At 61.3% G+C, this 16,270-nt stretch overlaps 1 protein-coding gene and 1 long non-coding RNA gene across 3 annotated transcripts in view; one reads left to right on the forward strand and one right to left on the reverse strand.

Moving 5' to 3' along the window:
• HMCN2 (hemicentin 2) overlaps positions 1-16,270 on the forward strand; it is a 144,454-nt gene that overhangs the window by 90,059 nt on the left and 38,125 nt on the right. The window contains exons 42-61 of the mRNA XM_042912412.1: positions 829-925; positions 1,100-1,219; positions 2,191-2,352; positions 3,145-3,426; positions 4,051-4,218; positions 5,517-5,630; positions 6,114-6,200; positions 6,947-7,138; positions 7,856-8,029; positions 8,120-8,233; positions 8,784-8,926; positions 9,490-9,640; positions 10,261-10,479; positions 12,031-12,144; positions 12,530-12,717; positions 13,294-13,390; positions 13,658-13,819; positions 13,984-14,097; positions 14,992-15,194; positions 15,896-15,977. Coding sequence (XP_042768346.1) covers positions 829-925; positions 1,100-1,219; positions 2,191-2,352; positions 3,145-3,426; positions 4,051-4,218; positions 5,517-5,630; positions 6,114-6,200; positions 6,947-7,138; positions 7,856-8,029; positions 8,120-8,233; positions 8,784-8,926; positions 9,490-9,640; positions 10,261-10,479; positions 12,031-12,144; positions 12,530-12,717; positions 13,294-13,390; positions 13,658-13,819; positions 13,984-14,097; positions 14,992-15,194; positions 15,896-15,977 — 2,983 coding nt within the window. The remainder of the gene's footprint in view (positions 1-828; positions 926-1,099; positions 1,220-2,190; positions 2,353-3,144; positions 3,427-4,050; positions 4,219-5,516; positions 5,631-6,113; positions 6,201-6,946; positions 7,139-7,855; positions 8,030-8,119; positions 8,234-8,783; positions 8,927-9,489; positions 9,641-10,260; positions 10,480-12,030; positions 12,145-12,529; positions 12,718-13,293; positions 13,391-13,657; positions 13,820-13,983; positions 14,098-14,991; positions 15,195-15,895; positions 15,978-16,270) is intronic.
• LOC122204759 lies at positions 18-10,776 on the reverse strand. 2 transcript variants are annotated; one of them, XR_006195774.1, is made up of 6 exons: positions 10,552-10,776; positions 7,012-7,489; positions 2,643-2,739; positions 1,521-1,600; positions 1,073-1,169; positions 18-231 (listed from the first exon to the last, which is right to left on the reverse strand). It is a non-coding gene; the product is annotated as an uncharacterized LOC122204759 (long non-coding RNA). The 2 variants fall into 2 exon arrangements; XR_006195773.1 differs by having other exon boundaries at positions 1,073-1,205.

Raw genomic sequence — 16,270 nt, forward strand, 5'->3', positions numbered from 1 at the left:
ACAAGGGAAGGGTCGATGAGGGCCGGGGACTGTGGGGACCGCAGCCTGGATTTAAATGTCAGTTCCACCTCCTCCTGGCTGGGCCGCCTCGGGCAGTGTCTCGACCGCACCAGCCTCTGGTCTGTCACCTGTAAGCACATCGGTGCTGCTCTTCTGGGGTGGCTGGAGTTCAAAGCCAGCCCCTCGGATGCCTCATCCATGTCCGCTAGGGGAGGGGAGGTACTTCTCCAGCTGTTGGGGAGAAACTTCCACTCCAGCCTCTTCCTCCTGCTCCCACCCCTCTACACCTTGTGATGTGATCATTCTCAACTCTGAACACCTCATTTTGGTTTCCTGTACCCACAACTTAGCTTCGTCACCTCCTCCGTCAGGATCTGACCTCTGAGGACGGGACCGACCCCCACCCCCCACCCCCCACCCCCCGCCGCCCAATCCTTCTTCATTTTCTACCTTCCCTTCTGGTCTGCTCTGTTGGACTTTCCAAAGAGGCCGGGAGCAGATTACAGGCGGGAGAGGGGCTGACCCAGCCACACGCAAACCATCCTTAGCGGGGCTGGGGTGTGGATGTGAAGTGGGGTGAGGCGGGCAGGGCTGCCATCTGGGGAGCCCAGTCCCCGTGCCGGCCCACGTCAGGCCACCACAAGCTGTGGCTTCTGGAAACGTCATGGTGCACCAGGTAGGGGAGGTGCTATCATTGCCCCCAGGTTCCAGGTGGGGAGGCTGGGGCGCAGTGAGGTCAGATGACCTGCCCAAGGTCACACAGTCTGTTCAGGGGTGACCCCATCCCGGTGCTGCCCCCGCTGATGGCTCATTCTTGCTTTCGGCCAGGTGAGCAGAGCAGAGGTGGGGGACGCAGGCCACTATACCTGCGAGGCACTGAACCAGGCGGGCCGCTCGGAGAAGCACTACAACCTGAATGTCTGGGGTGAGGGTCTCGGGGGCTGGGCCGGGGTCCCTCCCCTGTCCCTGCCGTGGCTGGCTCTCATGCCCCCAGAGGAGTGCTGCCTCCATGGTCCCGGGATCCAGGCTTTTTCTCTTCCCCGCCCCTGTCCCTTCCCGGCCCAGCACCTACCTCATTTGCCTCTCTGTTCTCCCCCAGTGCCTCCTGTGTTCCCCTCGAGGGAACCCCGCATCCTGACCGTGACCGAAGGGCACCCCGCCAGGCTGTCCTGTGAATGTCGGGGCATCCCCTTCCCTAAGATCTCCTGGAGGAAGGACGGTATGATTGCCTCCCTCGCCCAGCCCCGCCCTGGGTGCCCCCCACAGTGGAGGGCTGCTCCTTGCCCTCGCTGGGTGCCCCCCCCCCAGAGCCTAGCTGAAACAGAGACGGGTGGGCTTCTGACACTGGGGGTAAGGGTGCTGTTTACAGAAGTGACAGTGCCCTCAGCCCCTCTCTGCTCGGTCCCTGAGTCTGCCAGTGAGTGCTGGGTTGGGCCGTGGCCTCCTCTTCCAAAAAGCCCTCCCTGACCCCCACCCTAGGCTGGGGCAGGGCCTCCTTGACATAACCCCTGAGTGTTTACCTGTCGTGTAACCACCCTAGTTCTTCAATGTCTGCTTCTCCATGAGTCTGTGAGCCCCGTGAGGTGTCGTCTTGGCCCCCCTGAATGCCAAAATTGGTATAAAACGGGTGCTCAATAAATACTTGTCATTCATTCATTCACTGAACCAATAGTTGCTGAGGGCCTCTCCGTGCCAGGCCCCGTTCTGGGTGTTGGAAATATGGCAGCGGATGGGGGGTAGTCAGGTAACAGGGAGTTAGTGAATAACTTAGATGGTAAGTACTACCTATGGAGGAAAATAAAGCCAGGAGACGGAGGAGGTGTTTGCAGTTTCAGGCTGGGTGGCCACGAACGTTTGGCCGAGCAGAATTTAAGAAGGGGAGGGAGGGGTGAACATGAGAATATGGTAGGGAAAAACATTTCAGGCAGCGGTCTTAGCAGGTGCAAAGGCCCTGGGGCCGGGCGGGGATTCAGGCGGGACCGGATCTGCAGGCAGACCCGTGATGCGGAGAAGCCCAGGGATTGTGGGAGCTCAGGGATGGGATTTGGCACTCGGGGAAAGCTTCCTGATAGATGTGCCGTGTAAGTGAACGCCTTCAAGGGTGAGCAGAAGCCGGCCAGGACGGGTGGGAGGACACACGTGCCGGGCGGAAGGACCGGGGACCAGGGGCTTCTTTCTTGCTGCCTCCAGGTCAGCCCTTGCCAGGGGAGGGGAACAGCCTCGAGCAGGTGTCAGCGGTGGGGCGGCTGCTGTACCTGGGACAGGCCCGGCCGGCCCAGGAGGGAACGTACACCTGTGAGTGCAGCAATGTGGCGGGCAGTCGCAGCCAGGACCAGCTGCTGGAGGTGCATGGTGAGCCGGGCTGGGACGACCTGAACCCGGTGGAAAGGGCCAGAAGGGCGGGCCACCAGGCACCCCGGTAGGGCAGACCCCACCCTCCAGAATCCGAGCAAAGACAGAAACAGTGACGACGAGAACAATTTCCCGTCCCCCCTTGACCACTGGGGTTTTACGAGCTGCCCCCCTGCTCAATCAGCCTCTTCCAGCTCGTGACCTATGCGCGTGCGCGCGAGAGGGGTGCCACGATCCCCAGTAGCCCCCCCCACCGTGGGCCCAGAGAAACAAAGTTTATCTGGACAAACCTCTGTGAGGTTCCTGCACGTAACGGGAGCCTGGTCCAGAGACTTGTCCTGCAGCGGTGCAATTAAATACCGCAGCCTTGTAGACATCTAGAAAATTCTAGGAAAAAAAACCAAGAAAAGCACCGTTCAGCATCCCACCTATGGAATGACGCCCTGCCCCAAACAGTCCCAGTGTCCCGTTTAGGCCCCAGGAAGCCCCTCGTTTCTGAGGAAGGAGACCCCTCACAGACCTTCAGGGCTGTGCTGTGACTTTATTCTCCAAACAGAGGGCCTGCCCCTGATTTCCAGGGTGCAGGAGAGGGGCCAGGAGGTACTGGTGCGGCCCCCATTATAGAGATGGAAAATGGAGGCCCAGAGAGGTGAGGTCACCCGGCAAGGTCACACAGCCAGGGAGTGGCCGGGGGAGCACAGGCGGAGTGGGGGCCGGCCCGGCTCGCGGCAGATGCTTGGTGCCCCGGTGGCCACAGCAGCCCTCCCTGACGCGCTTTCCCCTCCTCCCCAGTGCCGCCTCGGATCGCTGGCCCCCGGGAGCCCCACACGCAGGTCTCTGTGGTCCAGGACGGGGAGGCCACTCTGTGGTGCAACGTCACAGGGAAGCCCCCGCCCAGGGTGACGTGGGAGTGGGGCGGCCAGCCGGTGAGAGCCGAGGCCGGCCTGCTGCTGCGGAACCAAGGCCAGAGTCTGCACGTGGGGCGGGCGCAGGCTGCCCACAGCGGACGCTACACCTGCGTGGCCGAGAACGTGGCCGGAAGGGCCGAGAGGAGGTTTGCGCTCTCCGTGCTGGGTGAGGACCCGCAGCGTGTTGAAGGAGGGCGGGATGCGGGGCCCGCTGGGGAACACACTCTACAGAGGCCTGGACAGGTGACACAGCACTTTCAGGGTGACTGCCGCCCCATCCTCGTGATTCCAGTCTTTTATTGAGCGCCTACTGTATGCCTCAGGGTGGGGGCAGGAAGTGGTAGGAGATAAGGTGAGCAGGGATGGGTTTAGCGAGGCCTCTCTCATCATGGCCCCCACCCCTGCCACTGCCTCAGGATCCCTGGAGCGTGACCTCCTTCTGAGTGGGTCCTTTAGAAAGCACAGAGGTGCTTGGCGTGTGGGTTTAGGGGGCACATCTGTGTCCACCCCGGCCCTAATTCCGGTCTCGTTGCTGAGTTCTTACTGAATCCTCCTGGCATCCTTCTGAGGGAGCGGGGAAACTGAGGCCCAAGGTTTGGCTACTGCCAAAGCCCAGCCTGTGGGCACCCGTCACTCCCTCCAGCGGGAGCCACTCTGATCTTGTCACTTCTGTTCCTCAGACTCTCCCGACCGGGGGTGAGTCTCCTTGCGGGGCACGACTGTTGGGGGACAGGGAAGGAGCATACAGCCCCCATATGCAACCTGAGTGTGGTTTCTCCTCTGTGTCTAGTGCCCCCAGAACTCACCGGAGACTTGGACCCAGTGACCAACGTCTCTGCTGCCCTGCACAGCCCCTTGACGCTGTTCTGCGAAGCCACAGGCGTCCCACCCCCACGGGTCCGCTGGTTCCGAGGGGAGGAGCCCATCAGCCCCGGGGAGGACACCTACCTCCTGGCAGGTAAGGTGCCAGCCAGGGGAGAGTCTGGTTGTCAGGTCTGGACCTGTCCCTCTGCCTCTGTTTATCACTTGCCCCTGCCCACTGACCCTTCGCTGCCAGGCCTGGTTGGGAAAACCATTTAGCCATCGGTCCCCCAAGAATGCAGCCGAAAACACTGGCTAGGTGAGGTAAACGACTGGCTTTAAGCGTGGAAAAGACTTCCTGCTCGGTTTCCCTCCTGAAGACGGACAGCGACTATGTGCACAGTTAAGGCTCTGATAAGTCTTGCAGCAAAAATTCTCATGGCATGTCCATGACATCCCCCAGAACAGTGACACACTTTCAAAATGCTGAGCCAAGCACCTTCTCCTCTGAACATTCATCCTCCCCACAGAGCTGGTTTGTGATAGTTCTTACTGGAGAACTATGAAAGGGGAAACTGGGGCCCAAGAGGCAGTGTCCCATCCACGTTTTGCAAGAACCTCAAGACCCCCCTGAAGTTCAGCCTCGGTGACCCAACAGTTGTTCCACGTAGCCAAAGCTGGGATGACAAATTAGGTTCCCCTGTGCACCACTTCTGAGCACTTGGTGGGGGGTTGCCAGATGCCTTGCGATAGGAATTCAGAGACTGCATCTGGGCGGAGGAGAGCATGGTGATCCATTAGTGATGTCTGCCTCCCGGGTGATCCATTGGTGATGTCTGCCCCCCGGGTGATCCATTAGTGATGTCTGCCCCCCGATGATCCATTAGCGATGTCTGCCCCCGGGTGATCCATTAGCGATGTCTGCCCCCGGATGATCCATTAGCGATGTCTGTCCTGGGTGCAGGAATAGCAGTATTGGTCTATCCGGTGTATCTGCCTTCCCTGGGCAGGTCTTAGATGATCCTTGGGTTTTCCTGGGAGGGACTGGCTCACCTCTGAGAGGTCCTTGGGAGAAGGTGGCTTTTTTCCAGAGCCACCAGAATCCCATGGCGGGGGTGGGGGTGGGGGGTCCGGAGTCTGACCTAGACCAGGACTACAGAGCCCATTTTTAGCCATAGTCAATTTCTAGAACCAAGGGTAGCCAGCTTACAGACCCTTCTTATTAGAACAGGGCCCTCAAGTTTACCCATGCACTAATGTCCGGGGCTCTCTCTACCTGTTTATCCTCCTGGGCCTTAGTTTTCCCATCTGAGGAATGGAACGCTGGGGGAGGTAGACACACACACAGCGAATTGCCACACCTGACACACTCCTCTTCTGGTGGGCAGCCTGGGCTCAGCTTGGGACAGAGGCTGTTCAGAACCGTGCCTGGAGTCCACTCCCCTCCCTCCCCAGGTGGCTGGATGCTGAAGATGCCCCGGGCACAGGAGCGAGACAGAGGTTTCTACTCATGCCTGGCAAGCAACGAGGCTGGGGAGGTTCGGAGGAACTTCAGTGTGGAGGTCCTGGGTATGCCCCAGCCCGTTCCTATGAGCACCCCACGAATCCCTCCTCTCTTGTCTTGGAGCTTCTGGGGGCTATCCCCAGGACTAAGGGCTCATGCTATAGGGGGCATTCAACACAGGAAGGGGGGAAAGACCAAGCCTTGTTTTCTTTGCCTCATCAGCGGCCTCTGCTCTGAAGGTGCCATGGAACTTTCCGGAAACAGCAGGGACTAACCCCAAGTGACAGGGGGCACATATTCTCAACACCACCCAACCGTCTTCCTCTGATCAGGGCCTTCCCGCAGAGGCACTGGGACTTCCCTCAGCCAGCAGCAAATGTTTATGGAACTCACTGCCCGTGGGAGCAGGCCTAAGGGGATGGGAAACTGAGGCACAGGAAACTGAAGGCGGTTGCCTTGGGCACTTGGTTCTGGGCTCTTGGCTTCCTGCTTCATGGTTGTTCAGCCAACCCTGGTCAGCAACCGTCCGTCTCCCTGCTTCTTCCCAGTTCCTCCCAGGATTGAGAACGAGGACCTGGAGGAGGCAGTCAAGGTCCCCGAGGGGCAGACAGCCCACCTGACGTGCAACGCCACAGGTGAGGGCCCCTCCGGTGGGTTGGGACAAGCATGAGAAGTCAGCTTCAGAGAGGAGGGGGTGCCCGGGGGTTCTGGCCTGCCCCCAGCCCCAGTGCTCCCTGTGGAAGGTCTCTGTACATCTTGAACTTGGCACCACATCCCTGCTCATCTTCGCACTGGCTCTGCCTCTGCCCCAAACACTCCTCCCCACTCCTCCCCTGGCTAGAGACCTCAACTTCCAGGACTTTCCACAACGCGTCCTTGGCTGACCCCTTGGGCCCGTGGGCTGCCTCCACTGGGGTCCCACAGGCCCCAGGGCTTTCTTGTCCCAGCCCCAAGCACCTTCGACCATAGTAACCTTGACATCTGTATACCCCAGCTGGGATCTGAGGTCCATGAGGACCCAAGGACTGCCTTGTCACCGTGGTTCTCCCAGTGCCTACCAGAGGAGGCTCCCATTAATGCTTGTGGACTGGGGGGGATGGATGGGTGAATGGATGAAAGGGATAACTTGCCTTTCTGTCTTGCCTGTCTACACCAAGCGATCTCTGCCCCGTCCTCCCTAAAGAAAAGGCAGTCAGCCACATAGGAAAGGTCCCGGGCCAGGCTTGGAGGCTGCTCCTATGTCGTGCCCTGCTGCAGGGGCCTCTGGCCTGAGAATGGAAAATCTATGTCCCCTGCCCTACCCCGGAGCCACCTCTGACCTCTTGGCCAACCCAGTCAGAACCTTCCGAATGGTCTCCTCTGCCTGTCCCCCTCCTTACAGGCCACCCACAGCCCAAGGTCACGTGGTTCAAAGATGGCCGGCCCCTGGCTGGTGGAGACGCCTACCGCATTTCTCCAGACGGAGCTCTCCTGCAGATCGTCCGGGCCGACCTGTCTAGTTCTGGCCACTACTCCTGCATTGCAGCCAGTGCCGTAGGGGAGAAGACCAAACACTTCCAACTTAGCGTCCTGGGTAAGTGCTGGGCATCTCCGGGCCTCCCTGGGCGCCGAAAGGAGGGGGAGCCAAGGTGGCCAGCTGCGAATAGACAGCTTCCCGCAAAGCACTCTGCTATTTTTTTCGTTCCCATTTCTTCAGGTTCAGCAACAACAAAAATAGTCATAGCTGTATCGGCTGAACGTTTGTCACGGGCTGGGCGTTTGCGCAGGCCTGATTGGTTGGACAAGCCTAGGGGGTGGGAGATGTGCTCGTCCCTCTGTGTCACCAACGAAGCGCTGAGGCTTGGGGAGGTGACGGGGCCCCCAGGTGTCCGTCCGTCTCCCGAGGGTGGTCGGCACGGACTGTCTTGGCAGGAGAAACGGGGATCTAGAAAATGAGAAGACTTAATAAATAAAATCTGCTTGTACAAATGATGGTAGAAGGGACGGTCCCCTGCAGGACCTGAAAGAGGAAATCTTAGGACCAACGAGAGCAGAGGGAGAGGGGGACGGATTGGAACACAAGCCGAATTGACAAGGCTCTGGTACATTAGTAGATGGGCTGGCTGTTAAGAGCCTTCTGGGGAAACTGAGGCGGGAATCGTCCTAAACTTCCCCTGGGGCACTGCTTAGCGGTGGAAAGCATAGGCTCAGAAGCGAAGCACCAGGAGCTGAGATCTTTCTGGATCCTCGGGCCCAGGATTAGGGATCTCTGTTAAGGATCGTGGCACCCCCCACCCCCGCCTCCCAACAGTGGCTCCCACCATCCTGGGAGTGACCGAGGACAGCGCGGATGAGGAGGTGACAGTGACCATCAACAACCCCATTTCTCTGATCTGTGAGACACTGGCCTTCCCCTCCCCCACCATCACCTGGATGAAGGACGGCGCCCCGTTTGAGGCCTCGAACAACATCCAGATGCTCCCAGGTGATGCCCTCTGTCGGTTGGAGGAAGGGACTGGTGAGCCTGAGTTCATGTGACCTCGGGGGTGACCCTGCCCCCTGCCCCCACAAGCAGGCACCCACGGGCTGCAGATCCTGAATGCCCAGAAGGAAGATGCGGGACAGTACACCTGCGTGGTCACCAATGAACTTGGGGAGGCCATGAAGAACTACCACGTGGAGGTGCTCAGTGAGTCGGGGACCCTCCCGGGCACCGGCAGGGCGGGCAGGAGGCTGCTTGGGAGCCCTGGGGCCCCGGCACCTGGACCACACGGATGCCCTAGGTATCTTCATGTGGCTTACCTCCTCTGACGGTCCCCAGGCAGCCAGGGCTGACTCAGTCATTGTAGGACCAAGGGCACCAGGAGATGGAAACAAGTGACTTAGGACTTGGGCCACATGGACGCAGATTCCCGCCGGTCCCGGTTTCCTTCTGTCATCCGCGCCGCGGTGCGGCCAGAGGCCCTACACCTTGAGACCTGGCACCCCCAGAATGGCCCCCAGAGGTCACCCCAGGAAGTCCCCTGCCTCAGACCTGCCCTGTCCCGTAAATCGCTCTCAAACCAACACTCTCTCCCCTAAATGAACAGTGACAGGAGCGGGTCGGTCTCCAGGGTCCCTGTGGCTCTGCTCTTGGGAACCAGCCGCCCATTTCTGGGACCGCCCTGGGGCCACAGTGGGCACTGGGTCTCAGCAGCCCTTTCCTAAGCCTGCTCCTCGGACCCCCTTGTGGCTTTCAGTCCCTCCTTCCATCTCCAAAGACGACCCCTCGGGGGAGGCCGGCGTGAAGGAGGTGAAGACCAAGGTCAACAGTACTTTGACCCTGGAGTGTGAGTCCCGGGCCGTGCCCCCGCCCACCATCAGCTGGTACAAGGACGGACGGGTAAGCTTGGGGCCCCGGGGTCCCCCTGCTTCTGCTTGGAACCTTCCGGAGAAGGCAGTCAGAGCACCTGGCCCCCGAGCTGGCCTGGGCCCTGCCCCACTTTATATTTTAATAAGAAATCCAGCTCTTTGTAGGGAACAGGTGTCATCAACATTAAACTCCACATTCACCTGTCTAACTCGCCCGTGTTTTCGGCTACACGGGCTCAGGGTTCAAAACTGTCAGAGCACTACCCTCATTTTTAAAATCTTATTAAACTCTTAAGTACTCTCATCTAGGTCTTTTCTGCCCCCTTCTTTCTTTTTTTTTTTTTTAATGTTTGTTTATTTTTGAGAGAGAGAGAGAGAAAGACAGTGAGCGGGGGAGGGGCAGAGAGAGAGGGAGACAGAATCGGAAGCAGGCTCCAGGCTCGGAGCCGTCAGCCCAGAGCCCCATGCGGGGCTCGAACCCACGAACCGCGAGATCGTGACCTGAGCTGAAGCTGGATGCTTAACCGACTGAGCCACCCAGGCGCCCCTGCTCCTCATTTCCGATCGCCCCCCCCCCACTCTTCCCACCCCCAGCCCGTGACCCCCAGCCAGCGGCTGCGCATCCTGGGCGAAGGCCGGCTCCTCCAAATCCAGCCCACGCGGGTCTCGGATTCAGGGCGCTACCTGTGCGTGGCCACCAACGTGGCTGGCGAGGATGACCAGGACTTCAATGTGCTCATCCAGGGTGGGTGGGGGCCGGTGGGGCGGGGGCGGCACAGGCGGGGTGGGGAGTGTCCCTGCTTCTGGAATGGTCTAGCAGGAGGACTCTGTCCCAGGCGGCTGGCTCTTCTTCTCATTGCTGGCCGCCATGTCTCACCCCCAGACCCCTGGCCCAGGCCTCTTCCCTTAACTGGCGGTGACCTGGGGACATCACTGCCCTTCCCCCGCCTCCCGGCCTTGGTTTGACCTTTGTAAGATGTGGGTCATCCAATCAGGTGGCCTCGGGGGCCCCCTCCACTTCTGAAAGCCAGTGGTTTTGTGCCTCTGTGCTCCGCTCAGCAAACCCTAGTTACGACTTCGTGTCTGCTTCCTCCCCTGAGAGGTGTCACCATGCCACACAGTCTCTTGAGTCCACTGGACGTGAGCTGCAGAGGGCAGAACTCTATCCCAGTGCCTAGCGAAGTAGCTGCTCAATAAACACTGTCTGAAAGAATGAGTGTCTTCGAAAGCTGCCTCGACCCTAGGGATCTCCTCTAACAGTGGACTTCTCCAGCCCTGAGAGAGGCTGGCACGGGAGTCTTTTGGAACAGAAGCGCACCCCCGTCCCTCAGCTGTGCGTCCTAATGGCTTTGTCCCCCACCCCAGTGCCCCCCATGTTCCAGAAGCTGGGCGATGCCGGTGTGGACTTCGAGATCCCGTCCAGGGAAGAAGAGGTCCGCGGTGGGGTGACGGAGTACCGGGAGATTGTGGAGAACAACCCTGCCTACCTGTACTGCGATACCAATGCCATCCCTCCCCCGGAGCTCAGCTGGTACAGGGAGGGCCAGCCCCTCTCGGCCGCAGACGGGGTGTCTGTTCTGCAAGGTAGTTTAGGGTGTCGGGGCGTCTGCCAGGGAGGTCGGGGCGTCTGCAGGCAGGGATCGGGGGCACACTCACCTCGGACTGCCCTTACGTGTCCTGGGAACTCTCCTGGGTGCTGCCTGCTCTGTGACCGCGGGCAGGCCGCACAACCACCCTGGACCTTAGCTGCCTTTTGTAAACTCGGGCTAGACACTCTTTGCTTATTTGAAGGCAGGAGCAGGATCCCCCTTTGCCTCTGGTTTCTAGAACGAGCCCACCTCTGGGCTTCAAGGCCTGTAAGGTCCTGGGATAATTGGCCAAAGCTGGTGTCTTTCTCTGCAGGGGGAGGCGGTTCCTTTATTGTGATCTCATGAGGACCACACTGGGGCGGGGGGTGGGGGTCCAGGCACAGAGCCCTGTATCATCTCATCAGGGGGGAGATCATGTGACCTTTCAACGTAGGATTTGGCCTGTGTCCTGCCAGGCCGGGGGCGATGGTGGGGCTGGCTGGGGGAGCCCAGGCCTCTAGACGAACAGGGCCATTCCAAGGGTCGTACTTTGGTGCTTGCAAAAGAAGACAGCCTCTTGGAGATGGACGAGAGGCGATGCTTACTGAAGCTGCTTATTGCTGTCAGAAACCCCCGGACTGACCCCTCAGCCAGGCTACTGCCCTTGGACTTGGACACTGATCCAGATCCTGGGTACACAGTGAGCTCAGTCACATGCTGATGCCTACCTCAGGGCCCGACCAGAGGTTAATCCCAGCCATCAGCTGATCCCCTGGTCCTAGCCATTAACCTCCAACCCTACCACTGCCCTCTGACCCTGGCCACCGACCCCTAGGCATGGGCACATGGTGGTGGTGGCCACAGGTGGACCTTAATTCTGAACCTGACCATAGATCAACTTTACGTATCAAGTGACCCCCCCCCCCCGCACCCCCCTCCCCCGCCACGCCAAAACGCAGCCACTGTTTCTCCAGTCCTGGCTACTGTCCCCCGGCTCTGTAGGTAACGAGCCCCTGCTTCTGACCCTGGCCACAAGCACACCACAGCCTGGGCCAGCGATCCCCCAACCCAGACTCCTGAACTCATAGTGACCCCAACCCGGCTCCGCGGGAGACCATCGCTAGCCCCCTCCATAGATGCCAGGATCTGGCGCTGGCTGTCTCTTGATCACAGAGTCCCAGGTGACACCCCCAGCCCCCCGCTTCCCCCTCCCCCGCAATCACCACAGCCCAAGAGCTGCCTCCTCGCCTCCGAAAAGCCAATGCCTGGACCTTTGCCCAGCTCTCTGCCCCCTCCCTCTGCCTTCATCACGGAGCTGGGCTCAGCGCCGCCGGGCGCTCTTGGGAAGCCTCAGTCCTTCCATCTGTGAGATGGGAGTGGTCCTAGCACACAGAGTCAGAGGCCGGGAAAATGCTCAGCCCAGGGCCCGGCACCCCGCAGGCGGGGCAGGCTGATTCTCCTCCATTTATCTCCGAGGAGGTGGGCCAGGGACGTCTCCCAGGTCCCCTCCAGGGGAAAGAGCGGGCCTCCTTGCCCTCGTTCAGGTCTCGGTCCTGTGTCCCCGCAGGAGGTCGGGTCCTGCAGATTCCCCTGGTGCGTGCAGAGGATGCCGGGAAATACTCATGCAAGGCCTCCAACGAGGTGGGCGAGGACTGGTTGCACTACCAGCTGCTTGTGCTGAGTGAGTGGCCGGCCTGGGGCCCGGGGGGGTCTGGGTCTGCAGGGCCCATGGCAGGGGGTGGGGAGGGGCTCCTTGCCGTAGGGGCTCAAGGCAGAGTGCATAGCCAGTCCTGCTGTGCCGAGAGGTTGATAACATAAGGCACACGACCTTGGACTAGGGGCAGATTCCAAGTGGCTCTGTCGCCTTGGGCAAATCACGGGCGTCCGTCCCTGTGCCCCAGGGTCCCTAGCTGTGGCGCCGAGGGGGGCTTGGCCGGTAGGGCACAGGGAGCCCCAGCCGGAGCCTGGCGCCACGGGCTGCTCTCACCTCCACACCCGCCCCCCTACCCCAGCGACCTTTCCCAGGCAGGCTGCCCACTCCTCAATCTGCTCTCTCTGACCCCCAGCCCCACCTGTGATCCTGGGTGACACAGAGGAGCTGGTGGAGGAGGTGACGGTCAACGCCAGCAGCACCGTCAGCCTCCAGTGCCCGGCCCTGGGCAGCCCCGTGCCCACCATCTCATGGCTCCAGAACGGGCTGCCTTTCTCCCCGAGCCCACGGCTGCAGGTCCTGGAGGACGGGCGCGTCTTGCAGGTGAGGACGTCCCCCGTGACTCAGTCCTGCTGGTCCGGGGACCAAGGAGCTGACGGTATCTGTGCCAGACGAGGCTCTTTGCCCGAGAGCGTGTCGGAGCCCCTGGGATTAAGTTCTGCCCACCAAATAATCCTACGTGAGGAGCTCGCTGGCAGCCCAGGGCCACACGGAGTACCCGCAGAGGACACATACGTGTGCCACATCTAGAGCCCGGCGCGGCAGGAAAGCCGCGCGACCCTCACAGAGCTGGGCCCGGCACCCTCGGTCACCCGGATCCAGGCACAGCTGTACGGGTGCCCAGCACAGCACGGAGCGGCCCTGCTCGGGGCTGGGGTTGGGGGGGGACGGTTGTCACCATCTAGTTTGCTCTAGGGGATCACCTAGCACCAAGCTCACGCTGTGCCCCGAATGTCCCAAAGAGCCCTTGACGGACGTGGGTGGGGGGTGCCCCTCGAGCACTGCTCCGTGCAGACAAAGGCGGCGGGCAGACAAAGGAGCCCTCACGGTCCTTCCTGGGGGAGCCCAGAGCCCGCAGGCCCGTGGCGTCTCCCAGGCACCTTGTCCCTGCGCCCGCAGGTCTCCACGGCCGAGGTGGCCGATGCCGCCAGCTACATGTGTGTGGCGGAGAACCCGGCGGGCTCCTCGGAGAAGCTCTTCACCCTCAGGGTACAAGGTGAGCCGGGCTGAGCAGCGGCCCCTGGGGGGGCTCCCAGCTCGGGAGGGCCGCTGCTCCCTCTCTGATCTCTGAGCCTTGTGTCGTCATCTGTGGGGTAGTCGTGACAAATAGTCGTGACTGCACAGCCGTGCTTAAAAGATGCTCCAAGGCAAGGCGCCAGGAGCTCCGAAGGGCCGTGTTCCACTCTGTGGCTCCCTGCCCCCCCCCCCCCGACCCGAACGCGCTCTCATGGGTCTTTCTTTCTCCCGGTGGCTGCGGGGACAGCCCCACCACGAATCACAGGCCCAAGCTTGGAGCAGGTCACTGCCACGGTCAACAGCAGCATCTCCCTGTCCTGTGACGTCCATGCTCACCCGAGCCCTGAGGTCACGTGGTACCGGGACGGCCAGGCCGTCTCCCTGGGAAAAGAGATCTTCCTCCGGCCTGGTGGGTAAACTGAGGCTTGGAGCCCAGCCTGAGGCTGTGTGGGGAGTCAGAGTTGCTTCCCCAAACCTGGGAACCACACCGGGAGTCTGGGAGGACTTGGGGACTGTGGGCCGGGGCCCCGGGGCCCATTTGCTGGTGCGAGGGGCCGGCTCCCCCCGCCACAGGCACCCACACGCTGCAGCTGGCCAGGACGCAGCCATCAGACTCCGGGATGTACCTGTGTGAGGCCCTCAACGCCGCCGGCCGAGACCAGAAGCTGGTGCAGCTTAGCGTGCTGGGTACGTCCTGCCTGTCCCCCACTCCTTCAGTGAGCCCTCGGCCCCACACGCTGAGGCAGCACAGACAGGAAAGGGGGCAGCTGGCCCGGGGGGGAGCCTGGGATGCCCTGCACCGTCTCTGGGCAGCAGGGTGGGTAACATCCTGGCCTGCAGAGTTGGACACGTTGCGTTTGAGACCCACCTGTGCGCTTCGTTGCTCTGTGATCTGGGGCAAGTCGCGTTCCCTCTCTGAGCCTCGGGCCTCCCGTCTGTAAGGTGACAGTTGGCACAAGGATGGCTTGTGAGTGCTTACCCGGCACGCCGTGAGCCCTGAGGTCGAGGAGGGGACAGCAGGACAGCTGCGGGGGGGCTGGCCCAGGAGGGGCCCTTCCCAAGCCTGATTGATCCGAGGTTCTCAGCATGCGGCCTTTGTCGGGGCCTCTGGTCTTCAGACTCCTCTTGGGGAGAAGCTGGCCCAAGTTGTCATGACCCAGAGCTCACTGGAGGTTTCCATCTAGCCCCGGGGCCGGTTGATTTATTAGCACGGTGTTCACCTACTGTGTGTGCCCTGTGGCAGGTCCCGTGGGCTCACGGCCGGGGGTGGGGGCTTCCGTGCTGGTTTGCTGGAGGGACGTGGACTGTGGGGGACCCCCATGGGGGGCTCTGACCCAGCCAGGGCCTGCCCCATGCAGGAAAGAGCCCAGGAAGGCCATGGGAGGATCTCCCCATCTAAGAAACTGAGGCCCAGAGAGGGCAGGAGGCTTTTCCCAGGACCTGGACTCTCGTCCCCCCGCTCCCTGGGGCCGGCTCCACTGCGTGACCCCTGTGGGCCTCCGTCGGCTGTCTCCCCTGGCTGGAACCAGGGAGGACGCCGGGAAGGCTGCTGTGCCTCAGTCCGCTCACCTGTTTTCCCAGTGCCCCCCACCTTCAGGCAGGCTCCCGGCGGCCCCCAGGATGCGATCCTGGTCCGGGCTGGGGACAGAGCAGTCCTGAGCTGTGAGACCGACTCACTCCCTGAGCCGACCGTGACCTGGCTTAAAGACGGGCAGCCCCTGGTCCCGACGCAGCGCACCCGGGCTCTGCTGGGTGGGCAGAGGCTGGAGGTCCAGGACACCCAGGTGAGCGGCCCCGAGGCGTGGGCAGCAGTGGGTGGTCGTGGGGCCCGGGCCTGGTGAGCCCAGGAGGCAGGCAGGGTCAGGCAGCTGCGTGGCAGGGTGTAGGGACGGTCACCTCCTTAGTCTACAGGGCCTCGCACCAAGTTGCTTAGCAGCCTGCAGGGCAGGTGACGTGAGAAGAGCACGGGGCGCCAGAGCTGGCTCTGAACTGACCTTGAGCCGTCCGTGCCCCGGCACCTGCCTCCATTTCCCTGGGATCTAGAAGCCTTCTCCAGGCCCCCCTGGCTGCGACCCTCTGGGAGCCTGCTCTGCCCACCCTCCCTGGTGTGGATTAGACGCTCACAAGTGTTTGTTGGATGGATATTTGCTGCTCCTTTGGGAAACCTTGCTGGGCTCCCGTCTCCTGGCCCAGCTCCGTCCCCCTGCAGCGAGGGGCTTTTTCCTCCAGGCTTGGCTGATGTGCAGGCCCAGGGGCGGGTGGGGGTCCGGAACCTATGCACTCACCCTCCAACAACCCTCCTGCTTCTTGAGGTTCTTGGGAAAAGCCAGCGGGTCCTGTCTCCTCTTTGGCTTCCCAGGCGGGACCAGCATATTTGGGGAGTCCCTTCTCCAGAAGGTTCTGAGGCCTGGGTGTTTTGGGGGGGCCCTAGGTATCCCCCTCCCGGCCCCGTGCACACCATCACCACGTGTTCTCTTTGTCCCAGGTGTCGGATAAAGGTTTATACAGCTGTAAAGTCAGCAATACCGCGGGGGAAGCCATGCGGACGTTTGTCCTCACCGTCCAGGGTAAGCTGGGGACCAGCCTGAGAGCATTGCCGTGGGACCCCCCTAGCAGCACACAGGGCCGCCAAGGATGGGAGGGGCAGTAGCTAGAAAGAGTCAGTGGCCCTGCGTACTTAGGGCACAGGATACGGCACTGAAAAGACCAGGACTGTTGTTGACTTACTCTCTGGGGCTCAGCAGGGCGCCTTGGTTCCTCTGAGCCTTGGGTTTATCTTCCGGTGAAGGGAGGAAAAGTGGTACCTGCCTACTCGGCAGACAGGGAGCGTTCAATTGACGGGCTGCCGTGAGTGTATCTA

This window comes from Panthera leo, chromosome D4 (genome assembly GCF_018350215.1).
Source record: "Panthera leo isolate Ple1 chromosome D4, P.leo_Ple1_pat1.1, whole genome shotgun sequence".
Classification (NCBI taxonomy): domain Eukaryota; kingdom Metazoa; phylum Chordata; class Mammalia; order Carnivora; family Felidae; genus Panthera; species Panthera leo.